Source organism: Thermomyces dupontii (assembly GCF_041956625.1).
Source record: "Thermomyces dupontii strain NRRL 2155 unplaced genomic scaffold VTN31scaffold_1, whole genome shotgun sequence".
Lineage (NCBI taxonomy): Eukaryota > Fungi > Ascomycota > Eurotiomycetes > Eurotiales > Trichocomaceae > Thermomyces > Thermomyces dupontii.
This window is the reverse complement of record NW_027192307.1, coordinates 331,644-358,953: the sequence shown is the minus strand read 5'-3', so window position 1 is coordinate 358,953 and position 27,310 is coordinate 331,644. Positions and strand designations below refer to the sequence as shown.

The following is a 27,310-nucleotide window of genomic DNA, read 5'->3' as shown; positions in this document are numbered from 1 at the left end:
CTCGAGCCGCCCAGAGCTGGAGAGGTCCCTGTTCCGAATCCAAACAAACTCCAGGCCTCGCTTGTTCGAACCTGGGAATCGCAATAATCAGTTTCTTATATTTTCGCCACTTTCGTCCTATACGAAGTGCATACCTAGTCTCCATTTCAAATAACAATTTTATTGACGGAAGGCTGAACAGGAAGTTGTACACTGAGCGAAGAGGGAAAAGATTGCTCCGTGCTCAATTGATACGAGGGGATGCGAGTTTAGTAACCTAATTATGAGGAAGCATTAAACTGGCATTGACAAGGGTCCATGCTTCCTTCCATGTACTCGTCAGACAGTACGGAGTATAGTCAGTGTGGTAATTTAGCCAGCTCACTCCGCATTGTTCCCCGGATCCGAAAACCAATGACGCGGCAGCCGAGCAAACGGTATGCGAAGTGCAAGCGATGTCCAAGAAAAATAAAATGTGGAGAAGGCAGCCAGTCCGTGATCCATAGTTACAGATGTGTTTATTGAGATGGCTCGATGGATCGACGCCGTGGGAAAACCAGGATCTACTGACCCATGTTAGCCTTGTCTTTAACAATCCAGCAAATCCTACTGGTCCGAATTGAGCTCGTGATCACTACTAGTAGTTTAGATTCATTCTCCTACAACGTTTGAAGCTTGATTAGGACTAATTTCCATTCAATGCATACATTCTATTGGTGAGCTTACTGAAGTATTCTGAGCATACTGGCAACTTAGTACCAACTAAGGTATTACCTAGTACTTATGATTGCCGAGCAGCCGAGGCATTGGGAGCTTAGCCAGTGGTATTGTAAGTGACTAACGGTTAATAGTTACAACATATCAACATCGAAAGCATAACTATGACATGGTATCATCACAAAGGAGAACTGGACTCGAGGAAGGTACGTCATGAAGATCAGACATCTGACAAAATTGACGATAGGAAACATCACATTAAGATAACGACTGACGAGATTTGATATCCGGTTGGAACGACCGGAAGGGCCGTATCATGAAATGACGATAATAACACAGCAAAAGAAAGGAGGAACAACCGTTCGTCTAGAGATGTTCGCTTATTGTCCGTTGACTGGAGCGACTTTCGCCGCGGGGACGCCACTCTGCTGTGGCGGCATCTGTGCGAGCCAGCTTGGCGGCGCGATTCCGGTCTGCTCGTGAATAGTGTTGAGCAGCGGCGGTAGTGACTGCATGATATTGCGGATGGGTGCACCGCTGTCGGCGCTGCCAGCTTCCGATCCCGTCGTCCAGGTGGTGATCTTCGGCTGCATGCCCTGGACGGCAGTGGCATTCGCTTTGGCGAGCTTTTCGTACAATCCGGTCTCGATCATGCGGAGTTGCAGGAAAGCTTCGGGTCCGCCCAGAGCCTTGACCATTTCACTGTACGCTTGGGCCAACTCCTTCATACCTTCCGCTTCACGCTGGCGCCGATAGAGTGCCGCATCTGCTTCTTTGGTCTGCTGATAGTCTGATGGAAATACGTTAGTACATTTGAAGTTCTTATGGCGATTGCAGACAACTCACAGGCGGCATCGGATTCCATCTTCCTCTTGTACAGATTACCGTCTGCTGCCTTTTGCTCCGTGTAAAAAGCAGCATCCGCCTTCTCCTGCGCTTGTTCTCGCGCAATCTTGCTCTTGATCACGTCGGTAGCACGAAGACGCTCCAACTCGGTCTCTGCGCGCTTTGTCTCGACTGCTTTCTGAAGTTCAGCATCCCGCATCTCAGTCTGCCGTTTAGCGGTGATCTTAGCCAGGTTGATGTCGCGCTCCAGCTCAGTCTGGCGATTGATCAGCTCGGAGTCAGCTTTGGCCTTCTCAGCCTTCCGCTTGGTCTCCAGCACAGCAGTCTCTGCATCGATCTTCGAGATTTCTTGCTTCGTGCGACCTTTCTTCTCTGCTTCACCGATTTCTCCGCGCATGCGAGCCTCGGCCACGTCAATCTTTGCTTGATTCAGGGCACCCTCATGGGCCTTTCGGCTAAGGAAAGCAAAGTACTCGCTTCCAGGTGTGTCTTGCAACTCCTTGACGTTGGCATTGTAGCTATCCGAAGTCAGTAATTCGTCAATCTCCGGAATCAGCAATGAAGACTTACATTCGAAGACCAAATTGATCCAGTTCCTTTTGCACGTTTTCAATAACTAGGGTAGAAATGTTGTCAGCAATCGAAGCTGAGTCCAACAAATGTATACAGGCATATTACTTACCCATTGACTTGAAAATCGATCGATCCTTGAAAATCTGTTCCATCGTCATCCTCGAGACGATAACTCGAGTCTCACCCTCGATGATTCCTCGAACAATGTCATGCACATGACTCCGATCGCCAGAACTGATATCTCCCGTGGCTTCGGACAGCAAGAGGGCATATTTTTTCAACGCTCCCATTTCATTGTCAGGGCCAATCGTGAAAACAGCTGGCAGCGAGAACTGCAGCTTCTCGGTGGTCATGGCTTGAAGGTTGAGGGAGAAGTCGAACGGCGATACTGAGATCTTCGACACCTACAACATCGTTTGCATGAGCGCATGTCCAACTAGTACGCATGGTAATTTTGGATGAGAACTGCGTACCTTCTGCCATGGCATGACAAATGCCTTCTTGCAGATACGAATATCTGGGATCCCCGCTCCCGTGATAACGAGGTACTCGGTGGCATTGGCGATGTAGTATCTGATCAAAATTCAACATATGCTACTGACAGACGGTGACGGGATGTATGGTATGTACCTCATTTTGGCGGTGGTGATGGTGATGGTGATGGTACTTCTTGATTGAACACAGTCGAGAAATAAATAATCCTATGCAGTCAATGGCAGCGCTGTGGCATCAGACTTTGCAAAGAACAGATGAATTCATTCTCATCCAGACGCTGAACGGAGGGATTTTATCGGCATTATATAGAGCTCAGCGCCTAGCTGCGCTGTGCTCATGGTTCTACACATCTGAACGCCCGTGGCTTGAACAGCCCTGCTGGGCGCAATCTTGGTCTGTATGAATATAGTGGAGGACATGAGTCTCTGACGTCGTTCCTGACGATCTCCGACCAGTTAGAGGTGCAGAGAACGAGAACGTGCAGTTTGTTCGGATACGAAGAGCCGAAATATCCCCCAAACCACCAACTGGAATGCCGGAGGAGCAACTTTCACTAGGTCATGTGACAGCTGGCTGGGCATCACATGATGCCAAGACGTGAAAAATACGAGAATCGCTTTCTTGGCGCGGGTTCAGCCTCGTGTGGGCTGTGGAATGGTGCTTCGACCTTCTTGGCAGACGCACTAAACCGAATAAAGTAGTTCTTCCAGCTGCGGACTAGCGGACACGTGATTTTTTCTAGAATTTCCAGAAGGCCCAGATTCCCCAGACAGCTGAGTTGGGCGCCTCAACAACAAATGAACGAGTATTAGACACAGCTCAATCGTGGCAGTGCTTCCGCGCAGTCAGGAACCCTTCCTCGCGCGCTCAAACTTCTCCGAGGAATGTGTGAGCCAGTAACTCTCGGGAAGACGGGAACTCGGCATGCATTGGGCTCGAATTGACTTCAACAAGAGATACAAGACTTGGGTTGGCCAGATGCCATCAACTTCTGGACAACAACAATAAAGTTCGGGGCAAACCTCTTTGAAGCAATACATAAAGCTGGTATTTGATAGCTCGATAGCAAGTTCATGCACGTGAACCTCTTACCCGGACGTCGGCAGAGTTCTTATCACGACAAAGTGTTCATTTCTCCGCAACGTCTGCAGTCGGGATCAGTGCCCAAGATTGTAGCCCAACAGCTCTTCGCTCTGTGACGTCTCACTTTCGCTGCTTTCAAGGAAATAGTAGGTAGTCAGTCACCATGTCCAAGACAGCCTACTATGACCAGACAGATGATCGCATCCCTTCTTATGAGGAGAGTGTCGGATCCAGCCATGTGGGTGGTTGGAGGGGAACGTTAGACCAGAAACTCTCCGACACCCTGCAACTTCGGATCCAGTCCATCCTGGAAGACTATGTCGATCCTCTGCTGGAATCACAGGCAGCTTCCGGGCTTTTCAAGACCGTGTTTGTGCTTATTCCCTCCAACGTCGCCGCTTTGAATCCTGAAACGAAAGATCCGTATTCACCGCCAAAGGAGCCCGAGGTTGTCGGCTTTGCATCGACCGATGTGGTGAAACTCGTTCGGCTAGAAGGCAACGAGAACACGCTGGAGTTCTGGCGACAGCCAACCGCAATTCAACGATTGGCGGAGACCCTTCGCATCCGCCTGAGGAATCTGGGTCACCGAGTCGAGGAGCCAGGTCTGTCAACAACTGATGTCCGATCTGTGGTTGCTGAGCCGCCATCCAATCAGTCCGAGTCGCCAAAGTCCAAGTCAAAATCGATCAGAAAATTGCTTTTCGGTAAATCAATTAAGGAGCGTCTTGCACCGTCGGAGGCTGTCATCATCGATCAGAAACTCGGCTGGCGGGATCCAGAGGAGGAGCGAGTGAGTAACCAAGGCCGCCTTGCTCCAGGCGTTGTAAGGGTTGGAGTAAGATGGGATGAAGTCTGTTTGAGGATTGAAAATGCGTTGGGCTTGTATGAGGATCATCAAGGGCCAGGAATTTGTCTGACAGTTGAAGTTGGATCTTAGTCTATTAATATCAGTGATAATAAAGCTACTTGTTTCTGTACTCTACAGAAATATAGGATGTTGAGGGGGTACCTCCGCTGTTCAATGCTCCGGAACGAACAGAGAGTAAGTCTAGAAGCCATGCAAGGATCGCGTTCAGTAAGTACATATGCGTTGCCAATAGTTGGCCTTGCAAGTGGCAACATTCAACATGAATTGTTGCCTCGGTTAAACTCGTTCGTTAGTCTAACTACTAACCATTGGACTTCGGTTGTACTCGTAGGCCAACGGCAGATCTTGAAGACCTTTCAAACGCAAGTAGAATTTGGATTTCCTTTGCTCACAGCAGCAGCAACTGAATAGTACTATGACAATTCAACTAGTTCGTTTAAAATGCATAGAACCTTAGTCAGTTCACTGAGACCCGGTCGAATGCTTCGAACGCTTAACTCGTTGAATTTCGCAGACTTTTCCCTGGCCAAGGGTCCCTGGTCGTTCAGTCTCATGAAAAAGACGCCATGTCACCCTGTGTCTGTGCCCTAAAAGGCGGCCGGCTTTGCTACCGATTTGGTAAAGGCACGGCAACCCCGTTTGAGAACTCGATCTTGATCCAGGCCTGTCCACTTGCACATAAATAGGCAGGCGACTTACTGAGCCTGGATACCGAACACTGGTCACAGAGGAACAAGTTACAGAGACCTTGTTGGCTGTCGCGACCTGCCCTTGTGTGCCGTTCGGTACTGTCCGTCATACAAACACAACTCCGAATCATACAATTCTTTAGGATTGTCAAGCGTGTGATCAGTCAATCGTCAGTCTCTTCCCGAAATTCAGCAGAGTCGGAATTATTCCACCATGGCGCGGAATTCAGCTCAAGAACAGATGACCACCACCACTAACAATGGCCCGGCCAACGTTGAAGTGGACACCTCGGTACGAGATCCCTCCAATGTGGAACATTAGAGGATGTCGTTTACTTAAGTCTCATAGTTCGAGAACGACTCATCTTATGGCGATGAACTGTATGTGATGTGACGCCATGGCGCTTTGGATTCCAGCAGCATGATAACGCGATTTCTTGGCTATGTAGATCGTCATACAGCGCGTCGCTGACTTCATCTGTGCTCGACTATCGCCATGAAAACGGCCGTCAATACCACAAATTCCGGGATGGGTGTAGGAGCCGACCTCTTTCTGCCAGACCATCGAAGATCCGTAAGCTGATCGTTACTACGATTCTCTAGCGTACCTGCTCCCCAACGATGAATCGGAAAACAACCGCCTGGACATGGCGCACGAGATGTGTCTCCAAATATTGCACCGGAAACTATATCTGGCCCCGATTAAGAAGCCGCAGCGGGTGATTGACCTGGGGACAGGGACGGGTATCTGGGCCATTGATTTCGGTAAGTTTGTTTGCTGGTTTGCTGGTTGGCCAATGCAGGTTACCGACGCTGACTTGTCACTAGCGGACGTACACCCCGAGGCAGAGGTAAGGAATACCACCAGGTGTGATTCTAGACGGACGGAACGCTGAGATCGGATCTGTGTGTTCCAGGTGATTGGTTGTGACTTGAGCCCGACTCAACCGACTCTGTCAGTCTGATCCACAAAATGCGTAGTAAAGTCGCTCGATTGACGGGAATTGGCAGGGTTCCTCCGAACGTGAAGTTCCTGGTTGACGACATCGAGTCAGAATGGGCATATGAGAACAACCCATTCGAACTTCATCCACGCGCGAAACCTGCTCTGCTCGATCAGGGACTTTGGAAAGCTGATCAAGCAATGTTATCGGTATGCCATTGGACCTCTTCTCTGTTTCTTTCTTGACTCCCTAACGGACAACAGATCAGTCAAGCCCGGCGGTTGGGTCGAACTCCAGGACTGGGATGGCTACCCCTACTCCGAAGACGGCAGTCGCAGCGGCACCGGGCTCCAACAATACTACGACAATGTTTATGGCGCGTTCGAACAGGCCGGGTACGAAGTCCGTCCTGGGGTCAAGCTGGAGCAGTGGTTCAAGGACGCTGGGTTTGTGAACATCCACGTGGAGATGTTCGTTGTTCCCACGGCGTCTGCCAAAGGATCCCCATCTTGTCAGTTTCCCTTTGTCGCCAGAAAAGTATATCCAAATAATAATCCGGTATTGACCTCTTTGTGCAGAAGAAAGTTGGCACTTGGATGCAGGCCCAGGCCGAAGCCGGCTACGAGGGCGGGGCCCTGGCCGCTCTGACGCGGTACAAGCAGTGGACCAAGGAGGAAGTCATGCTTCTCGCCAACCAGGCCCGCGCCGACGGCAGGAATCGCAATATTCACGCGATGTACGAACTTGTGAGTATCCCCATAGCTGCTGAGCAACTGGTTGATATAAATTGAACTAACCACGATGACACCGGTAGCTATGTTGTTTACGGCCAGCGTCCTGAAAACTAGGGTGAAGTTTGGGATGGATGATGTCTACTCCATATACTACTGTTATTATATACTACGGAGTGTAGGTGTACATATCGGCTACTTACCTAGTTTTAGAGGGAATCTCATTCTTCGGCACCTCGCTTGTCGATTTCCTCTGAAGTTCTGAATTGAAATTGAAACTTGTACGGAGTACTCCGTTTTTACAAGATGCGCGAACCCAACATCCGATCAAAATCCATGTGCCCTAAAGTGAGTCCGAAGGGCCCCGGGACTGAGAGACTCATTTCGCAAAGGCAAAAAAAAGATAGCCGACTGTAGAATCCGTATCTCGTTTCAGGGCATGAGCGCTTTCGCGCGTGGTACCAGTCTGCGTGAACAGCTTCGGGCGCAATGGAACGACTTAACTTTCCGGATTAGCTGTACACTCCGTACTCCGTACTTTGCTGTGTGGCCGCGGTGCGGGTGTGGGTGTCCTGGAGCACGGGTCGGGACGTCCGAGGTCAGTACTCCGTATATTTATTGTTAGCCTATTCTAGTAACCAAGTAACTAACAGAATTACAGTTATTGCGTCATTGCCTTTGCCTTCCTGAATTGGTAAAGTCACACTTTTGCAACACCCCGCAAAGCAAACAATGCAAACGGCTTCAGTTTGCTCCCAATGATGTCCAGTGTTGTCGGCGTCCTCACCAGACAAGTTTTCAGAGTGTGACCCTCGAAGTTCGATGCGATAGGCTCGGTGATATCGAAGGTAGCTCATAGTTGAAGGTATTCCTCCCTTTTGATGTCTTGTTGCGCTTGATCATCGCTTTTACTACTCTCGAACCAAGAACGGTGATACCCCTCTGACTTCATGCTTCGGGATTTAATGTAGCTTAAGTGAGCAATGTTTATCTTTGAAAGAGACAAGTTGGATTCATCCTTCAGTTCTTTGGCTTAATGAGATTCGTGACGTTCCATGTGCAGAGCCTAGTCCACGGTTGAGTTCTGACAGTGACAATGGCTGATTGATCGACACTGGCAGTTGAACGCGTTTGCACCCTTCATTGCCTTGACAGAACACCGTCATGGCCTCCAAGAGAAGCCCGCTAGCAATCGCAACCGCGTCTCTCCGTCGCCTCGTCGAAGAGGAGAAGTCCTACCGGGAGGAGCTCGAACAAGAACAAAAGGCCCTGGAGGCGTTCGAGAAAAGCCAGGAAGATGATGAAGAAGGGAATCGAGAATATATGATAAGGCAACGCGTACGTGTGCTTCTACCGACATTGGACACCCTTGGAGCAGTTTGTTGACGATAGGTTTATAGCGCCAAGCCATTGAACAAACAAAGGCAATGATTCCCGTGTTGAGGAAAAAGATCCAGGACGCTATCAAGAACGTCGAGTCCAAACTGGTGAGTTTTGAGAAATGCCCGAAATGCCTGTTCATTGTGGTTTGGTTTCTAACTCTGCTCTGTAGCCAAAGAGTGAAGACGAAGCTAAAGAGAAGAATATCGATGTGAGTGAGATCAATGCCGCCAAGGAGATAGTCTCCAAAGCATCAACTGCCGTGCGGGAAATTTCTTGAGAGACACGTGGACATTATCATGGCAGTGGGTATCGGATGATCCCTTGCTGGAGATGATGCGAATGAAAGGATGACCTACAAGTAGAAAGTTACGACATACAGCAATTCTCAGGTAATACGGCATACATCGTTGTAAGATTCTGAAGTATCATGAAACAGATAACAAACTCAACCCTAGTTTGAATGTTCGACTTTTATTTCCACCCGAAACGCCACCGGTTCATTCGTTTAAGAATCAAAGCACGTTCTGAAAACGGCAAAAGACATGCTTCCTGACCTACCTAAGTAGTGTCCATCTTGTCTGCCTTGTCATCAGACACCGCTTCCCCCTCTTCGAGCTCCTCAACTTCACCCTCATCGGCCATATTCACATCTTCATCGGAGGTCTTCTCGCTCGAAACCGTCCTCGACTGACGTAGAGGAGAGGCCGCTCTCGTCGAGTTGGGACCACCCGTGTCCGGTTGCAGTTTTCCAACAGTTGATGCGTCCTCCCCTGACTGTGACTGTGCTTCTGGCTCCGGACGAGGCGTGTTCACTCCGCTGGTGCGACCTTTGGACGCAACATCGGTGTCGTCTGTCTCGCCCCCTTCTCCACTACCCCCACTCTCCATTCCCTCTCTGCGCTCGACTTCCTCCTTCTCGTCGCGAATCAATCGACGCAGTTGCATGCCTTCCTCTACAATGCGACCAAATTGCTCACGTCGTTCGGACCAGGTCTTGGCGTATTCCCGACTCTCCTTTTCTAGTTCCTTGATCTCGGCACGTAGTTTCTCAAGGTTCGCATGTTGGTCCTCCCGTGGCCGTAGTAATCGGTTACTTGTGATTTTCTCTGCAAGTGCATCATATTGCTTTCGTAGAGCGAGAGTCTGCTGTGCAGCCTCTAATTGAACACGCAGCTCCGCCGTGCTGTCTCTGACTTCCTGAGCTGTTGCCAGGATTCGCTCCTTCTCCGCCGCATAACGCTCGCGCTCTTTCTCGTTGCTGGACAGGAGAAATTGAATCCGCGCAATGCTACTATCAAATGCGGCAAAGTCTAGAGTAACTTCTTCCTTAAACTCTCGCCAAGCGTTGATTTTCTTCTGTAGCTCAGCATCGGCTGCTTCGCGTTCCGATTCAGACTCCGGGGGAGGCGTCAGAGGGAGAGACAGCGACGACGCGAAGAGGGAGTCGCGAGCAAGTAGGCGCTTGGTTATCCGCTTGAAAGGTCTTTCTTCAACGTTGAGAAGACGCGATTTATGCAATGCATCTGGGAGCGATTTTGTCAGCCACGTCCGCTGGCTAACGGGGAGGAATGCTGACCTTCTTGCGCCTGGTCTAGCAATGCATACGAGGCCATGGCTGAACAAAGAGACAGAGACAATAATTGATCATGCACTTGCACTGAACTGCGAATGGGAAAGGATCGGTTTGATGGCAGGTAACTTGGCTCAGAAGGTTCGTCACTGGAATGCCAAGATCAGCGGGAGGAGCTGCAGGCCGTCTTTGTTAGTCGATGATGATTGGTCTAGGGCTCTATACATTCTGTGGATGGAATAGCGTACACGTAATATACCAATCCCCATGCGGTATTTAGGTACATATAATAACCTGGTGAGGCTAGCGTGAGGCCCCAAGTCGACGTTCTGGCTCCAGCTTCCGGCTTGATCGGCATCTTCCATTCCATTCCACTCGGCACGCTTCTTGGTCCATTACCTACAGACTCCAACTGATCACTTCCTTTCAAGAAGTATTTATCTGGCATACCATTTGTCCCGCCCAGTGGGCGCGGAAGGCCTCAAATAGGCTCCGGCATACTTACCTTGGCATGGTGATTACTACTTACTACTCTGCTCCCTACTGCCAATGTGAAGACCTACGCCCTTACTTCGCTTCGTTGGTTGAGCAAGAGCGGAATTTAGCGAGAAAAAAAAAATAACTCCAGTGATATAACTTAAAGCTTGTCAATACTTTCTGCCAAAGAATGACGGAATTATCATCCGGGCTCCAGCTGGGCCAGCGGTTCAATTCGCTCAATGAGTTCAAGTCGGCCATCCGCAGTATATCAGTGCGACAGCATTGGGAGTTGCGGGTCATGCGTAGCAACAAGAAATCCGTCGTGTTTGGCTGTCGATCGTCATCCAATTGCTTTTTTCGAGTGGTGTGTCGAACGAATAAACAAGCAACGTACATCACGAATCTGCAAGACACTCATAACTGTCGGCGCAATTCAACGGGCCAAGGGTCGACGCCTGTACGGTCTGAAGCATCGCATGTTAGATTCTTGTTGAATGAGATACCAAAGCTGTTTGATTTGAACGAGAGAATCAAAGCGCCCGATGTGGTGGAGGCGGTCAAACGCTACCATGGCTATGATATCTCGATCAGACAAGCTCAGCGAGCACTGTCGCGGCTACAGCCACGCACGAGAACTGAAATCAATACGAGAAGTCAAGAGCATAGCAGTTCATCCCAGGGACCATCACAGCATGTTCCAGTGTCGGCAGGTCTGTCGGCGAACACCACCACCACCACCACCCACATGGATCGCTTGGCCGCCGCACAGCGTTGGCCGGAGAATGGCATTTCCCCTTTGATCGAGGGCGACAGCATTGGACAAGTAAATTCCCTTCAAGTTGACGCGACAGTCCAGGGAATGGCAGCCGCCGGTCCTGCGCCTGCGTCTCATAGCGCACAAATCTCCGGTATGCCCGACCATCATCATCCACATCCACATCCACATCCACCCGGTATCGCCGAAGCCGCACGAATTGCTCCAACTGAGGCCCATCATCACCCTTCGCCGATGAATGCCCGCCATCTACAACACCAAAGCCTGCCTCTATTCGCGCCGTCGACAGAAAAACAGCCCATGGCAAGTGCTAACCAGCAGCAACAAGCTCGTCTACCTCAACAGCGGCCAACCGCGGAGCAGCAACCGCCACAGCAACAGACACACCCATCGCAACCCGGTATCTCTCAGCTGGTTTTAACAAATTTCAAGATTGAGTTTACATGTGCCGCTTGCGGTGCCTTGAACCAAGGGTTTCTCCCAAATCATGGCCATGTTACTGGCAACAGTTACATGACGGCGCCAGCGCCACCGGGTATCGGTGTGCAGAGCCAGAACGCGCGGACGGCACCATCATTTTCAGACACTGACCGGCTGAACCCCCGAACATAGGATGATGAACACTGTCTAAATTTCATGGGTTTTGATTACGAACATTTCACGCCCATTGTCACGATCGTCATGCGAAATAATGGTTATGACAACGTTAAGAGTTTTGGCTTGATGATTTCCACAAGCGATGACCCTCACAACCGTTTTGGATCAGTTTGAATACCCTCTTCGTTACTTTCATTTCTCTGGAGGACCGTGCTAAGCGAATAGAAGGAACTGGTATATTTGGTATATCTACAAATGAATCTAGGATGACATCTATGGCATTCCAGTACCAAAGGCTCGAGGTCGAATCCTCGTCCACGAAAATCAAAATGTCACCTTTAAACGCCCTTCGTGAATCGTCATATATATATATACCAATACCAATCAAATGGCAACAGGGGAACTAATAATCCAAACTCACGCAGGATTAAAGCGCAATAGCCCGTTGTGTTGAGCACTGCTCTAGGCGCTCGCGACTTTCTCGTTGCTGGAATGCTCGTCCTGTTGCACTTGACCGTCCTTCTCATCACGGTCACTATCGGTCGCATCGCCTCGTGCGAGCTGCAGTCGGCGCTCCTTCTGCAGTCTTTCCGCAACATGGCGAGCATGTTGACCGGGCTGTGTGTAGAGCAGATCGATCTCCTCCAGAGTGAGGTTGGCCGTTTCGGGATAGCAGAAGTACACGAGCGGGATGAAGGCGTAGTTCGTGCACATGAAGATCAGGTATGCCTTCCACTGGAGACGGTTGATGATGACGGGGGTGATCATGACGATGACGAAGTTCTGTGGGGCGAGATTAGTTTGGTGTACATCGAGATGATGACAATACTACGAGCACGTACCCAAAGCCAGTTGGAGGAGATTCCGACGGCAGTACCCTTGGCCCGAGCATGCAAGGGGAGGATTTCAGGGACGTAGCACCATGGGATGCAGTTGACAGAGGCGCCGAAGATGAGCATATACTGGCATCGGATATCAGTTTTGTGTTGTCAATCTGCGATTTGAACGTCCAGGAAACTTACGGTGAAGAAAAACGTAACGCTGGCGGACGCCGTCGGCCTCTCAACCGATGTCCCCTTGAAGCTCAGCAAGATGGCGATCATCATCATGGAGAACCCAAGGCCGAAGCTTCCCCACATCATCGGCTTCCGGCGACCAATGCGGTCAACCAAGAGAGATGGGACGAAGGAACCGAGAAGGAACATGATTTGGATGCTATGTTATGGATTAGTTTTGCGCTGACAATCCTGGGTATGCGACATCACGTACATTCCACCGAGGAGCAAGGACAGATTCCGATCCAAGCCGACATTGACCTCGAGGACGGTAGGGACGAAGTACCTAGATGACCGAGATCAGTACACCGCTGCGATGACGGATCTAAGGAGACGATGACGTACACAACAAGGTTGATACCGCCAACTTGGTTCATGAACTGCATGCCGTATGCCAGCAACACACGCTTGCCCGTCTGCACTTCGTCGCGATGGAACAGGTTGCGCCACTTGTAGCCACCTTCTTGGGTCTCCAGACGGATGGCTTCGAGGATGTCGTTCTGTTCCTTGACAATCTTGGGGTGATCCGGCGGGCGATCGTAGACGTCGCACAGAACTTTGAGGGCCTCTTCATTCCGGCCTCTATTGTAGAGGTACCGTGGCGACTCTGGAAGACCAAAGACCAGAGCAATGACGACCTATCGACCTGTTAGCTATGCGCAAGTGTTGCCGACAGGTAAGTATCGCGTACGAAGCAGAAAATCATCTGGCAAGCAATAGGAAGTCGCCACGCGAGAGCCCTCTGGTCAGAAAAGTTCATGCCGTAGTCGAAAAAGTAGGCAATGACGATTCCGACGCCGACGAACAGTGCTTCGGAGCACACAAGGCGCCCTCGTTTGTGCGCCTCGCACAGTTCTGATTGGTACATGGGAACGGTAGATGTTTCGATACCTGAGATATTGCATGTTAGCACCATGACTTGGGCGGCCGAGTACTGTCTGTCGATCGCATTGACGAACCAGTTCCAATTCCCGTAATGAACCGCGCCACCATCATATGCGGAACGGAGAAAGCGGTTGTCTGCAAAATGGCTCCAACCTGTAAAGCGCGTCAATGCACAATTGCTCATCGAGGTTGCGGACAATCGGGACCATACAATGACCCAAACCATCGCAATCCACATGCAACCTCTGCGGCCGAAATATTCGCCAAAGATGAAATTGAGAATACATCCAGAAAAACAACCGAGGTTATAGATGCTGACAATGATACCCAGGAGGCCATCACTGGGGTGATTGACCACTCTCAGAAAGTCATCGTTACCAACAATCCCGCTGAACACGCCTTGGTCATATCCTGGAGGTGGTAGAAGGTGTGAGTCCTTGTGAAGTGCTGGCGCGACGAATTGTTCTTTGGAGCTCACCAAAGAGAATAAAAGCCATTTCACACGCGACGGTAATCGCGAGTTGGAGGGTAAACCCCCGACCAAACATGTCAATTTTCATCATTTTCGGAGCTAGCGGACGTTGAATGCATGAATTGGCCGTTGACGAGTTGGTGGTCTGTCCAATTCACTGCAGGGCCATTGAGTCGCAAAGCACCTGACCACCGCCGCTGAAGCTGGAGGAGCATCGGCACCGCGCTGATGTTGGATTTATGTTGGAGAGATGAGCTCCTCCTGGATTGTTCCTCAGGCTCTCAGAGACGCGGAGCTCACCAATAACATCCGTTTCTTGGCAAGTACAAGACCCGCCAGCAAAAGTCTAAATGGCTGACTCAGCTTCGGCTAGTCCCGATTTGGCAATCCGGCTTCAGCCACCCGTCTTGGGTCTCGGCTGCTGTGATTGGCTCGCAAGCTTAGCATCCGACGCCACTGAGCGGAAACGGTTTGGCTCTGGAGGAGAAATCCCCATTATTCCCCGCAGCCAGGGCCCCCCGCGTGGGGGGTGTGCCCTTGGTGCTCCATTCACAGCACTCTCAGCTTCGCTTCGCCTCTTTGACTCCCTCAAGGTTTCGGTTTCGAATCCGAACATTCGACTCGTCCTGGAAGGTTTGCCGAGTGCGAAGAGGCAGTCGACCAAGCAGAATTAACCGCTGATAACTAAATTAACCGCATCACAAATGCCCGGGGTTGGATAGGTAATGGATGATGGAAAGGCCTCGTCAGAGCCTCAGAATGACTCGCCAAATGCAGTAACCTGTGGCTCCAACTTCCCGATGAGTCAGCCGCTTGACCGCGGGATGAGATGATCGGTTCTGTTCGTTGTTCGTTACCATCAGAAACCATACTATCTATATGAAGATGATTTTTTCATTCATTGTGCAGATTGCCAAAGAGCAATCTGCGAGTAGGCCTACACTTGAAGCTAGTCACTGCTGGATGGTCTACGACGTATCGTAAAGCTTTGAGTGTGGCCGTGTGCAGTCTCCGTCTCAGCCGGCTTGTTCCTCTGTTTTCAAACTCTGACGGGAATGGGAATAAGGTTCAACGTGGACTTGCTGGGTTTGGACTTTGAAGGCGTGGAAATTCGAGAAATTCTCCATCTGCTCCACTCCCAACATTCTCCGAGCCGTTCTCCAGCTTTTCTCCGGATTTTCCCCAGGTTCAGACCTGTGTCGATTGGTGTCCAGTATCACAGACGGCTAAACGCGAAATGAAACGACATCCAAGTGTACGCATGTCTCGGTGTGGCTGCAGTGGAATGTCTAACATTGGAGATCCAGATGTGAGGGGTAGGTGAAATATGAACTTTCATTTCATCGTCAAACTTGCTTGCCGTTTGCACTCGTCGCCCGTCTGAAAATGTCATTTAATTGGCAGCAGCAATTCGAACTGCCGCAACTTCAAATCAGTGTGGCCAGTGATTCCCTTTGGGACATGGATACTCCAAAGGAAACAGGTTGGATGGAACCCTGAAACTCTAATAATCGCGCGTACGTAGTCCGACATGAATGAAAGATGGAATTTGACATGACCGCTGGTCACGCCAACTCATGACAGTGGCTGATGGCAGCAAGATTCGGCAGCGAGACTACCCCACGTTGGATACTGCTGGAGAGTAACTGCCTATTGTATGAACTAGTACGGAGTACACCCTGGAGTTGATCTCCAGCACTCACAGGTGTTCCTGGTTTGCCCGGATTATCATGCATGCACTATGCGACAAGGATCAGGGAAATCAATGCAGGTCCCAAGAGGATCCTCAATGACCATCGAGACGAGAATCTAGACGAGTCTCCTAGAGTCCCAAGAGTCTTGAACAATAGAGAGTTTAACAGTGCAGTGCACTCAAGCTAAAATTGAAATTCGATGAGTTCCAAGTCCACCTGAATGATTCTACGACACTTGCCAACCTCGTTCACGCTCCCCGTACCGGTAGAGATGTAGTAGACCCTTCTTGACGGTCAACAGAGACATTAACATTCTCCTAATTAACCGATACCTGCCTTAATCAAAATCATTCGTGATCGCCTCTGTTTCTAGCCAGTATCCGTGATTCACCCATCCACATAACTGGGTCGACACAAAAAAGCCGAAGCACGCTGCAACCTCGAACCCCTGAATATTGTTCCTAATCGAAGTCCATGGATGGCGATGGACATGTTTTGAGGGGCAAATCTTGGTTGTCGACGTTGCCAAAGGTACGCGGACTTTGCCACAGCACCTATCGTTCATAGTGGCCGTCGATACATTGCTTCTTCTGCTCTCGCGTACGCCCTTGACTTCTCTGGATGGCGCGCCGGTAGATAACGTTGGCGGGAATACATACATGGACGAAAGGACTTCCGCACCTTCCCTTGTTTCAGCAGCAGCCAATTGCGCAATGCTTCTACCTTCTCGAGCGGAAAACTGAGGGATTGCATCCTCACTCAATAGACATGAATCTTACACAATCCGCAGCCAGAGAATCATTGCTGGAAATCTGGCGAAATGAGATAAGCCACGTTGTTGCGGCCGGATTCTGTGACGCCCTATGTTGATGGCCGTCTTCTAAATCTATGTCCAGTATCTCGACCATATACATACTTGTCACTCGACTTTAAAAAAGCGAAGACACCATGTCGTCGAGAGCCGTCTCGTTGCCATATTTGCGGCGGCCAATCTGATGGCAAGAGGCCTGGAACAGAGAATACTGAGAAGCTTTGCCGTATCGTGCTGATTGCCCATCCGATCTTGCGTGAAATGCGCCTCGACAAAACTCCAGATCTTTATCCTCGCTCAATGCAGTCGGCATCGGGGACCATGTGTGCAGGAACATCAAGCCGCCGCATACGCCAGGCCTCCCTAACGTCAACAGTAGAGACTCTTGCCGGCTGAACGGGTGATGGCGCGCGAAGTTGGTCCCCCATGTCGAAAAGATTCTGGTTGTGCACAATCAAGGGTCAGCTGCACACCCGTTCGTTGCTCAAGACCCTCCTTACAAGCTCCTTCACGCCCTCTCTGGCTTCGTTGCTCTCGTTAACCTAACAACTGGACGATGCTTCTGTGGGCGTTTCTGAAACCGGCGACATTTGGCGGGAACCCAAAAGATGGAGCAATCAGAGGTGCTTCTCATGAACCTGGGAGGCAGTTTCAGGCGCAGTCTGTGTATCCTGAACACCCGCTAAGCCTACAATAACAGCTCTTCGACGACAGTGACTTGTATCCGCACTGGGCAGAACATTTGCAAGAAAATGTTCTATAATCGACTCTCGACCGACGAAATACTTGTTCCTCTCGTAAGACACAGCGAAGTGTGAGTGTCGTGTAGCCTGACCCGATTGCATGCCACCAGCGTAGCTGTCCCCGGCGTAATTGTCATCAGCGTAGTTGCCGCCAGCATAGACGCGCCCATAGAATTTGAGTCTTCAAGAATCGGGATCTCCATTGGCTCATCTGATGAAGTCCGCACGCACCTGTCTGAATGCAGCGCAGTATACTGAGATATGCACACACTCGTCGATCATTGAGAGAGACTTGATGGTTATACAGGCCATATCCCCTGCTTTTGATGTTGCTACAGGCCTGAGGCCTGTTCAAGCCAGGAAAAATGGAAACAGCTTTCCATCGACACAAATTAGTCCTGGGATATCCTGCTGCACGGTGTCCACGTGGTGCTACATTAACTCTGGGAATGTAGAGTGTCATTCTAAGCATGAGATAGCTGCATGTACTGTGTCTAGCTCGGACAATGCATGCAACACACGACTCTCCGCCTGTCCTGAAATGAACGAAGTGAGTGAAAGGGTTTGAAGGCCGCGCGAGGACCGACCGAACAGCTGCAAAAATAGTTCCGTCCTGCCTATGGCTTCCAAACCAAGTCTTTGATTCCTTCTCCTGTATACCTATATCGTATTCCGTACGGAGTACATTCTCCTGCACTCCGATTACCTAGTAGCCAACCTAGATGGTCTCTTGATGGCCAAGTTTGGCTCCCCTGGTGAAGTGTTCCGTCAATGTGAGGTACCTAGGGAAGTATTTCTGTCAATTCATATAAATTGGTCTACTCCATACTCCATACATGAACTACTCGATACTCTGGAACTCTCTAAAGTGTATTGTAGTGGCCCGTAAGACAGTAGTACGACTCTTGCGACAGATCAACGCTCTCCGTTCAGTTGAAGACCCTCACATGTGGACAGTTGTTTGCGATTGTCAGTCCGTACCCGGACAACTTGAAGCAAATGGCGACGTCCGTCTTGGTGTTAGACTCCTCGTCCCCTTCTGAAAATTCTGTAGGAAACAAGACGTTTCATAACGTCTTTCCAACAACAACATCAACAGAGGATTATTCCACCATGACGGAACCATCTGCTCGGGAACAAACAACCACCACCAACAATGCCCCGGCAAACGTTGAAGTAGACACCTCGGTACGAGAGCTCTCCATTACGGTACACCAGGATGCATTGCTGACTTGAGTCTCAGTATGACAATGACTCTTCATATGGCGATGACTAACTGTATGCAATGTGACGCCATGGCGCACCGGATCCCATGAGCATGCTCACGCATGTTCGTCAACATACAGGTCGTCGTACAGTGCATCGCTGACATCGTCTGTGCTCGATTATCGCCATGAGAATGGCCGTCGATATCATAAACTCCGCGATGGGTGTAAGACTCGCTTCTTGTCTGACCATCCAAGATCTGCAAGCTAATCGTTATTTCGTAGCGTATCTGCTCCCTAACGACGAAACAGAAAATGACCGCCTGGACATTTCTCATGAACTTTGTCTCACGCTATTGCACCGGAAGCTCTACCTGGCCCCGATCAAGAACCCGCAGCGGGTAATTGATCTGGGGACTGGGACAGGTATCTGGGCAATTGATTTCGGTAAGTTTGCTAGCTGGGATTGGCGGACCCAAGAAACGGAAGCTGACTCACAGAAGCGGACCAACATCCCGAGGCCGAGGTAAGGAATACTAGGAGGAGCGATCCCAGATGGACAGAATGCTGAGACGGGATGTTGCCGTGCCAGGTAATCGGCTGTGATTTGAGCCCGGTCCAACCGACTATGTCAGTTTAGCATAAGAACTCGTAGTCAAGTGGCTGGGCTGACGGGGATTTGCAGGGTTCCTCCGAATGTGAAGTTCCTTGTGGACGACATCGAGTCGGAGTGGGCATATGAAAGCGACCCGTTTGACTTCATCCACGCGCGATATCTGCCCGTCTCGATCAAGGATTTTGGGAAGTTGATCAAGCAGTGCTATCGGTAAGCCAACAAAACTTCTCCGTTTTCTTTGACTCTCTGACGAAAATCAGATCAGTAAAGCTCGGCGGCTGGGTTGAGTTCCAGGACTGGGACGGCTATCCCATGTCTCCAGACGGCAGTCTCAACGGCACCGCGCTCCAACAGTACTACGACGAAGTCTGGGGCGCGTTCGAGGAGGCTGGCTATGAGGTGCGTCCCGGGCCCAAGTTGGAGCAGTGGTTCAAGGAAGCAGGGTTCGTGAACATCTACGTGGAGAAGTTTGTCATTCCCTACGGCGTTTGGCCAAAGGATCCCCATCTTGTCAGTTTTCCCCTTTGCCCCCTAAACAGTTCGTCAATAACACTCCAGTACTGACCTCTTAGACAGAAGAAAGTTGGCGCCTGGAACCAGACCCAGGCCGAAGCGAACGGCTTCGAGGCGGTAGCCCTGGCCCCTCTGACGCGGTTCAGGAAGTGGACCAAGGAGGAAGTCATTGTTCTTGCCAGTAAGGCGCGCGCCGACGGCCGGAACCGCAACATTCACATGATGTGCGACTTGTGAGTGTCGCCGTAGCTACTATCCGGCATTGCTAAGTATACACTAGACAACTAACCACAGTAACCTCCGCAGCTATGTTGTCTACGCCCAGCGTCCCGAGAACTGACGGACAAGACTATGTACTCCTGTCGTGCCTGAACAAGTCGTTCCTATAGATAGCCTCGGCGCCTCGGCATCTTGCTCTCAAGGTCCGAGCCGTCCACGTTAACAGCAATAAAGGAACCCCAAACTGTACTGCAAATGTCCGTGGCTCTGTGGTTAGAAACAGCAACGGGCGGTGGACGATCGGGCGTACGCATCCGCTTTCTCTGCAGGAATCGGCCCACTACGTACGTTGCCTGCTGGCCGTGGTTTGCGGTCCGAAAAGCTTCGAGGACCAACGGACCATCAACGGTATTACTTACCTACCCCACGTTCTAGAGGCGTGCTACGCCGTAGGAGTCCTGACCCACAACAACGACTTGGGCTTCTATTTCCAAGAAGATTGGGAGCTGCGAGTTGGTCCTGCTTTGCGTTCGTTGTTCCCCTCGGCATTGAACGTCGGAGCCCTGGACAAGACTATCGCTCCGAGAATGCGGGAACGGTTCGGCTTCCGTCTTTGCGACGACCTGCTGCGACGGATCGAAGGAGACGAGCGTCTGAAAAGTGTCCCTCCGGCAAATTGGTCCGAGGAACAGAAAACCAGAGACTACGGTCTTTCAAAATATTCATCAATCGCTCCAACGAGATGGATACTCGCTGGCAGACTTCGGACCCCCGATAAGATCGTCCTCTGCGTCGCGTCCACAGGCATTGCCTCCACTTTCCTCCCCGGCGGCTGAACAGTGAACAAGGCTCAAGATCCCATCGTCGCACATCAAAACTCCACCTGCATGTCAGAAAGTCGTCGCAGTTGAGCGATTTGCTACGTGAGGCCGACTTACTGTGATGGGACGAGGCCCCCATGACACACGCTCACGTATTTGATGCCGTCGACAGGACCTTACGTGACGTTCTCGAAACGGACCTCCTCTTCGGTGGGCTCCCCACCATTTTTGATGGGGATTTCCAACAGATCTTGTCCGTCGTCCCGAGATCTTTCCCGCTGTCCTTCGTCCAAGACTCTCGCTCCCAACTGCTCCATGCTCTCACCGCTCCTTCGCAATCGAGAAATGCTCCGTTCTCTCTCTCGCTTCCAGTTTCCTTCATCTCAGACAACAGGTTCTTAGCTGTTTCAACCCTCTCGAGTCTGCAATGAAATTGGTAGATGCTCCGATCACGGTCATATTCCGCTTAGAATCCCTCTCCTTTTCCTTTACCCCAAACGGAATTACTGTTTATTCCATCCACCATGACTTTCCGGCGCCCTCCAAAGGTATTTCTACCCCCCAGCCCCAACGACAAGTGATCCTTCCTTCAGAACCCAAATCGATTCCATACCTCCTTTTTCGGTTTACGCTTCATGCGCACTTCAACGAATCAAGACCTGCTTCATTTGTCTGTGGGGAGCTGCTGCTCAACTATTCCTCTGCTCTCTCTCTGGTGCAACTGAAATCTCTAGACCGCGCTGATGACTACCTAATCTTTGCCCAAAACGGCAAGGCTCGGTTCGTTTCAGGGCATGCGCGCGACAGCCGCGCGTCACCAGTTCTCACCATTTCCTTAGGGTTGTACATTCACGTGATCCTCTCGTGAAAACATCACCAGCTCAAATCCTTCCCGTTTAGCAGTCCAGGCGATGTTCGGTGATCCGGTGGAGTATCTGGACCTGAGCCCTGTGTTGGGCATGACGGGGATTTTGATGGCGTTCGCAGATTCTACTTCACGGAAATCTTTGGTTTGGCTTATTGAACGCTGTCCACAGAGCCACTAGTACGAACTGCTCCTCTTCAACCCCGATTCATGACTATGCCACGACAATTTGTTATTTACATGTCTGTTGCCTTCAGCTCATCGGCAACATGAGGTGTTCCGTGCTAACCTCAGGGGAATCTGTGCTTCTTCAACTTCGGGTGTGCCGTAAAGACTTCTTGAAGGAAGGAAAGGGGACGGGAGAAGAGCGAGAGCGTTGCGAACAAAAGGATCGTCGAGTCGTTTTAATCTGCGGATGGAGTGCAGGCAGTTCGTCTTCTTACCATTTTAACCTACAGGCACAGAATACCAGGTACCGTCTACACTCTAGGTAGGTAGTCGGTAGATTACTACCTACCACCTACTACCTAATACATGCCGACTGTGATGTCGAACAGGACGACTTGACTTCAGTCAAAATGTACGGAGGACGTGAGTCTTCCGCGCACAATCAACTAGCTACAGTGCATAAACCATCGTTAGCTCACTGAGGCTCGGTTGAATGCTTCGAATGTTTGACTCTCTGAAGGAAAACATGCAGTTGGATTTTACACAAACAGGCTTCCCCCGACAGGGTTCCAGCTGCTTGGTATATAGTCTCATGAATGGGACACCCTTGTCACCATATGCCCTGCAAGGCGACCGCCTCTGTTCCCATTTTGGCAGAGGTGCAGCAATGCCGTCGTATAGCCAAGATCTTGATCCTTGTCCACTTGCGCAACATTTTCCGGGCTGTTGAACCTGTGATCAGTCAATCGGCAGTCTTCCTGGAATTAAATAGAGAACTATTCCACCATGGCGGAAAATTTCACTCAGGGACAGGCGACCTCCACCACTAACAATGCCACAGTCAGCATTGAAGTGGACACCTCGGTACGATACCCCTCCATTGCGGTACATCAGAGCGCGTTTCTGACTTGAGTCGCACAGGATGAGAATGACTCATCTTATGGCGATGAACTGTATGTGATGTGACGCCATGGCGCCCCGCTCGAAAAGCATGCTCACGCATCTTCTTCGACATGTAGATCGTCGTACAGTGCGTCACTGATCTCGTCGGTGCTCAATTATCGTCATGAGAACGGCCGTCGCTATCATGGATTTCGCGATGGGTGTAGGAGCTGACCTCTTACTGCTCAGCTACTATCCAAGATCTGTGAACTGATCGTTGGTTTTTAGCGTACATGTTGCCCAACGATGAATCGGAAAACGACCGCCTAGACATGTTGCACGAGCTTTGTCTCCAGGTGTTGCGTCGCAAAATTTGCCTGGCCCCAATCAAAAATCCACAACGAGTGATCGACCTCGCGACTGGGACAGTTGTTTGGGCGATTGATTTTGGTAAGTTTTCATGCTAGGTCTGGCTGACGCAGGAATACGGGTGCTGACTTAACCTAGCGGACCAACACCCCGAGGCTGAGGTAAAGAGTAGTACTATTGAGAGCAATCCCAGATGGACAGAATGCTGAGACTGGATCCGTGTGTTCCAGGTGATCGGGTGTGACTTGAGCCCAATCCAGCCGACTTTGTCAGTCTGACCCAACAATGTGTTGTCAAATCGCTCGACTGACGGGCATTTGCAGGGTTCCTCCGAACATGAAGTTCCTGGTTGACGATATCGAGACTGAATGGGCATATGAAAGCAGCCCTTTTGACTTCATCCACGCGCGAAATCTGATGGTCTCAACCAGGGATTTTGGAAGGCTACTCAAGGAGACGGTGCTATCCATCGGTATGCCATCGGACCTCTTCCCTCTTCTCTTTCTTCGCTTCCTAACAAAAAACAGATCAGTCAAGCCTGGCAGGTGGGTCGAATTCCAGGATTGGGACGGCTACCCTACCTCGGAAGACGGCAGTTTCAACGGCACCGGGCTCGAACGGTACTACAACGAAGTTTGTGGTGCGTTCGAGGAGGCCGGTTACGAGTTTCCCCCCGGGTCCAAGTTAGAGCAGTGGTTCAGAGACGCCGGGTTCGTGAACATCAACGTGGAGAAGTTTGTCGTCCCCTACGAGGCTACGGCGTCTGGCCAAAGGATCCCAATCTTGTCAGTTTCCTCTTGTCTCCAAAGAAGAACATCAAATAGTAGTAACTCAATACTGGCCTCTTCGTATTGAAGAAGCTCGGCGCCTGGAACCAGGCACAGGCAGAAGCGACCGGTTACGAGGGCGTGGCCCTGGCCGCCTCGACGCGGCACAAGCAGTGGAAGAAAGAGGAAGTCATACTTCTTGCCAGCAAGGCCCGCGCCGACGGCCGGAAATGCAACATTCACATGGTGCACAACTTGTGAGTATTTCTGTAGGTAGTAGCTACTTGTATGCGTATACTACGATCTAAAACTATATAACTGCAAAAGACACCTGAAGCTCTGTCGCCTCTGGCCAGCGTCCCGAGAATTGACCAGGTGAACTCTGGGATGGACAATACTTACTATTAATATCGGGTTGCTTGTCGTGTTTCATGTCTTTCCTTAGATTCAGAAATGGAAATCCTCAATCTTCTAAGCAACGCAGTACACCTACTCTATTGAAGACCGAATGGGTCAGACTATATTTTCAGAAACCAGGAGCTACTCCAACCAATTCAAGTGCCCTGAAACAAAGAAACAGAGTGACTAAAATGGTCCGAATGCCCTTGGAGGAATCACTTGAGGGGCAAAAAAAAAAAAAAAGAATACTCCGTACATAACCGTCTCAAGCAGCAATTCGAGGGAACATGGCCCTCGGGACACCCCTGAGATCCCACACCTAGAAGCAAAGTTAGTCTCATCGTGATTCGATGTGAATTACGAGTACAGTGTGCTAACTACCAAATAGGTTAGGGAGGCATTGACTAACTCGCATAGTGGGTGGTGTCTATGAGGTGTGTCCCGGAGGCCGCCATGTCCCCGGAATCCTGAGGTGCTGCCTTGAGAGTCGAGACGGTTAGATGCCAAGACTGGACTGGCGTCATGAACACAGTTTCAAACCATGCTTCAAGGTTCACAACATTAACGTCTCTGAACTGCAGTCACTGATGATCAGACTCCGACTATACTATTGTCCAACTGGATCATATTCACTTCCAGTTAGACATCAGCACACATGTTCCGCTTGTGCTTGTTTTGTTTCGAGCACATGGACGTTTCGCCGCCTTGATTATCGCGACTAGAAAGTACGGAGTACCTACTCGGCTTAACCCACACACCTCTTTTGATGCGTCAGTTGGCCACCGGTCATCATGCCTGCAGCATCCCTTCTTGCCATGAGCACCCGCGCTGCAGCACAGAATGTGAAGAGTAAGTTACGATGCCCCTCGGATGTTGGAGAGCGACGCTGAGTGTGCAGACCTCGTGGACATTGGCAACATGCCCTACTCCCTTGTCCGGCCGATCCTGAGCAAAGTCGAAAGTCCTGCGCAACTGGTAAGAAGAATAAAGACTTGTTTGGCGGAGCACAAGTTGGCTGATTCATTTACTCGTTCCTCGCAGAGAGCAATCGAACTGCAGTCACCGCATATAATGGAGGAGGATCGGGAGTTGTGGATTGAGTTCATCAAGCGAGACATTCCCCAGTGGGAACGGTTCGAGCTACCCGAAAAGTCGGACTGTTGGTATGATATATATCGCGACCTCCTGGAACAAGTTCAGCGAGAAGTGGAGGAGGATGCAATGCAGTTGAAGCTTGCCGTTGATGAGATCAACTCGAAACGGGCCAACAGCGGGTCGAAGTTTTTGGGCGAAAGTCCACAAGTGGGTAAACGGCTACCGAAACTCCGCCCAACTGCGGCGCAGCGGTATGCTGCGCATGATAGGAAAATGGGTGGGATTAAGGCAACATTTTCCGCGGTCTATACGGAAGATGGAGAGAAGATCTGGACGCTGGACAAAACACCGTCCGTGCGGCCAGGCCGGCCCCGCTCAGAGAGCTCGAAAAGGAGCAGTTTATTCACATCCAAAACGAACAAAGCTTTGACCGTTCCTACTCATCGACTAAAACCCGAGGTATCGCAGATCAAGCAAGTACCCCGATGGCTGGTAGATCAACACAAGCAGCCCTCGCCTGTCAGTACCACTGCCGCGAGGAAGCCAGTTGCGTCTACTCAGAAACAATCTCCTACAGTCACACCTTTTTCAGGGTCTCCAGAGCCCAGCAAATCGTCGATTCGTGCCCCTGTCACATCGCCTCGCCGTCAATCCGAACCGGTTCCCCGGACAGGCTCAAGTTTGTCGCAGAAACGCACGGCAGATGAGGTTTCATCTTCGGATCATGAAACGAAAAGGACGAAGGTAGCCACGACATCGACCTCCAAGGCTTCCTCGCCGCCATTGGCATCGCCGCCACAAAAAGCGTCTTCACCGCCGATTGCCCCCGCACTCCGAAGACGTCCTGCACCTAGCATATTCATACAGCCAAAGAAAAAGAAACTATGATCGTATGAGGCTGTCGTCGGGCGTACGTGTTTATTATATGGTCTTGATTCGGGTGTACTGGGAGGCTTGATACCCTGTGTGTTCATAAATGGGCTTGGGTAGGGTGGGCGTCATGGTTGTATATATAGCATGGAGTGTCGACTCATCGATCTGAAGCATTTTATCCTCATATGGATAGAATATATCCTCGTTATCTTGATGACAATTTCACTGAGCATCTGTCCCTAACTCACCTATCCTACCAGATCAACGCAGTAGAAAGGCGGATTCAATACGATGACTCTATTTCATACCTCATTACAGCATCCACTATCATTCGTGTGACATATGGACCAGAGTTTCCAAGCTCATAGAATTCGAATCCTACACCTCATCCCTGAACGGGTTCATTGACCTCCACGCAGAGCCAGGACTAAGTGCAGCGTCGCGCCTCCCTCGAGATTATAATCGGCAGCAGTTTTATCGTCGGCCCTGCAAGAAAAAGAACGGCACGTTAGCGAAGAATCGCAAAGCAAAAAAAAAAAAAAAAAAAGGGAATGTGTCTTCATCCCGATGGTGATGCATGTACAAGCCATACATTTGTTTTCCGCCGAAGATCAATCGCTGTTGAACCGGAGGGATACCCTCCTTCTCCTCAACACGCTCCTTTATCCGAGAGACCTATTTGTCCGCGTTCTTGTATTAGTCTTGTGCGACGAAGTTCCGACTTTGGTGATGGGGAGGTCTTTTGCCGCTTCGTAATCGCAACCGGGTGTGTCGAGCGTTCAAGATTGTTTGTTGGCTTTACCTTGTAGTCCGGCTCGATGTCCAGCTCGATCTCTTTTCCGGTCAGGGTTCGGACTCTGGTGCAAAAGAATCGAGTCGTTAGTTGATGGATTCCAAGGGTAAGGAATCTTGGAGGGGGCAAGAAAGTCATAGGGTTAGGAACTCTCACTTGATGAGCATTTTTTTTTTTTTTTTTGACGTTCTTTGTCTCGTACGAATAGACGGGAAGATGAAGAAATCTTTCAGCTCAGCGGTCTCCAGATTTGTAGGTTGATTCTTCTTCCGATACCCAGGATTGCTCGTAGAAGCTTGGATGATCAAATGCTGGTGGGGTGTGGAAGAGCC

The 27,310-nt window shown here is 50.4% G+C and overlaps 13 protein-coding genes across 13 annotated transcripts; 8 read left to right on the top strand and 5 right to left on the bottom strand.

Annotated features, from left to right (window-relative positions):
* Positions 1-1,420: 1,420 nt before the first annotated feature.
* On the bottom strand, positions 1,421-2,750 carry VTN31DRAFT_137 (uncharacterized protein; the record flags this gene model as incomplete). The annotated part of the gene is made up of 5 exons (XM_069401419.1): positions 1,421-2,060; positions 2,113-2,158; positions 2,225-2,519; positions 2,589-2,688; positions 2,746-2,750. 5 exons carry the CDS (start codon positions 2,748-2,750, stop codon positions 1,421-1,423), a joined length of 1,086 nt encoding a protein of 361 aa, XP_069262993.1.
* A 1,106-nt stretch (positions 2,751-3,856) lies between these two features.
* On the top strand, positions 3,857-4,633 carry VTN31DRAFT_136 (uncharacterized protein; the record flags this gene model as incomplete). The annotated part of the gene is made up of 1 exon (XM_069401408.1): positions 3,857-4,633. One exon carries the CDS (start codon positions 3,857-3,859, stop codon positions 4,631-4,633), a length of 777 nt encoding a protein of 258 aa, XP_069262992.1.
* An 834-nt stretch (positions 4,634-5,467) lies between these two features.
* VTN31DRAFT_135 (uncharacterized protein) lies at positions 5,468-5,856 on the top strand (the record flags this gene model as incomplete). The annotated part of the gene is made up of 3 exons (XM_069401397.1): positions 5,468-5,545; positions 5,603-5,634; positions 5,703-5,856. The coding sequence occupies 3 exons, from the start codon at positions 5,468-5,470 to the stop codon at positions 5,854-5,856; spliced, it is 264 nt and encodes an 87-aa protein (XP_069262991.1).
* A 44-nt stretch (positions 5,857-5,900) lies between these two features.
* On the top strand, positions 5,901-6,845 carry VTN31DRAFT_134 (uncharacterized protein; the record flags this gene model as incomplete). Its single annotated transcript, XM_069401386.1, has 5 exons — positions 5,901-6,104; positions 6,171-6,208; positions 6,265-6,406; positions 6,461-6,708; positions 6,776-6,845. 5 exons carry the CDS (start codon positions 5,901-5,903, stop codon positions 6,843-6,845), a joined length of 702 nt encoding a protein of 233 aa, XP_069262990.1.
* A 1,247-nt stretch (positions 6,846-8,092) lies between these two features.
* Positions 8,093-8,588, top strand: VTN31DRAFT_133 (uncharacterized protein; the record flags this gene model as incomplete). The annotated part of the gene is made up of 3 exons (XM_069401375.1): positions 8,093-8,266; positions 8,329-8,415; positions 8,481-8,588. The coding sequence occupies 3 exons, from the start codon at positions 8,093-8,095 to the stop codon at positions 8,586-8,588; spliced, it is 369 nt and encodes a 122-aa protein (XP_069262989.1).
* Positions 8,589-8,869: 281 nt separating this feature from the next.
* VTN31DRAFT_132 (uncharacterized protein) lies at positions 8,870-9,924 on the bottom strand (the record flags this gene model as incomplete). Its single annotated transcript, XM_069401364.1, has 2 exons — positions 8,870-9,834; positions 9,888-9,924. The coding sequence occupies 2 exons, from the start codon at positions 9,922-9,924 to the stop codon at positions 8,870-8,872; spliced, it is 1,002 nt and encodes a 333-aa protein (XP_069262988.1).
* A 624-nt stretch (positions 9,925-10,548) lies between these two features.
* On the top strand, positions 10,549-11,748 carry VTN31DRAFT_131 (uncharacterized protein; the record flags this gene model as incomplete). The annotated part of the gene is made up of 1 exon (XM_069401353.1): positions 10,549-11,748. The coding sequence occupies one exon, from the start codon at positions 10,549-10,551 to the stop codon at positions 11,746-11,748; it is 1,200 nt and encodes a 399-aa protein (XP_069262987.1).
* A 447-nt stretch (positions 11,749-12,195) lies between these two features.
* On the bottom strand, positions 12,196-14,236 carry VTN31DRAFT_130 (uncharacterized protein; the record flags this gene model as incomplete). The annotated part of the gene is made up of 9 exons (XM_069401342.1): positions 12,196-12,516; positions 12,576-12,695; positions 12,756-12,948; positions 13,003-13,074; positions 13,134-13,426; positions 13,480-13,679; positions 13,748-13,826; positions 13,885-14,084; positions 14,152-14,236. 9 exons carry the CDS (start codon positions 14,234-14,236, stop codon positions 12,196-12,198), a joined length of 1,563 nt encoding a protein of 520 aa, XP_069262986.1.
* Positions 14,237-21,901: 7,665 nt separating this feature from the next.
* On the top strand, positions 21,902-22,199 carry VTN31DRAFT_129 (uncharacterized protein; the record flags this gene model as incomplete). The annotated part of the gene is made up of 2 exons (XM_069401330.1): positions 21,902-22,122; positions 22,190-22,199. 2 exons carry the CDS (start codon positions 21,902-21,904, stop codon positions 22,197-22,199), a joined length of 231 nt encoding a protein of 76 aa, XP_069262985.1.
* A 387-nt stretch (positions 22,200-22,586) lies between these two features.
* Positions 22,587-23,739, top strand: VTN31DRAFT_128 (uncharacterized protein; the record flags this gene model as incomplete). The annotated part of the gene is made up of 8 exons (XM_069401319.1): positions 22,587-22,664; positions 22,722-22,753; positions 22,820-22,905; positions 22,971-23,132; positions 23,190-23,212; positions 23,282-23,319; positions 23,375-23,523; positions 23,579-23,739. 8 exons carry the CDS (start codon positions 22,587-22,589, stop codon positions 23,737-23,739), a joined length of 729 nt encoding a protein of 242 aa, XP_069262984.1.
* A 58-nt stretch (positions 23,740-23,797) lies between these two features.
* Positions 23,798-24,251, bottom strand: VTN31DRAFT_127 (uncharacterized protein; the record flags this gene model as incomplete). Its single annotated transcript, XM_069401308.1, has 2 exons — positions 23,798-24,101; positions 24,148-24,251. 2 exons carry the CDS (start codon positions 24,249-24,251, stop codon positions 23,798-23,800), a joined length of 408 nt encoding a protein of 135 aa, XP_069262983.1.
* A 757-nt stretch (positions 24,252-25,008) lies between these two features.
* On the top strand, positions 25,009-26,200 carry VTN31DRAFT_126 (uncharacterized protein; the record flags this gene model as incomplete). Its single annotated transcript, XM_069401297.1, has 3 exons — positions 25,009-25,066; positions 25,116-25,192; positions 25,259-26,200. The coding sequence occupies 3 exons, from the start codon at positions 25,009-25,011 to the stop codon at positions 26,198-26,200; spliced, it is 1,077 nt and encodes a 358-aa protein (XP_069262982.1).
* A 386-nt stretch (positions 26,201-26,586) lies between these two features.
* VTN31DRAFT_125 (uncharacterized protein) lies at positions 26,587-27,145 on the bottom strand (the record flags this gene model as incomplete). The annotated part of the gene is made up of 4 exons (XM_069401286.1): positions 26,587-26,671; positions 26,778-26,860; positions 26,988-27,042; positions 27,135-27,145. The coding sequence occupies 4 exons, from the start codon at positions 27,143-27,145 to the stop codon at positions 26,587-26,589; spliced, it is 234 nt and encodes a 77-aa protein (XP_069262981.1).
* Positions 27,146-27,310: the final 165 nt, after the last annotated feature.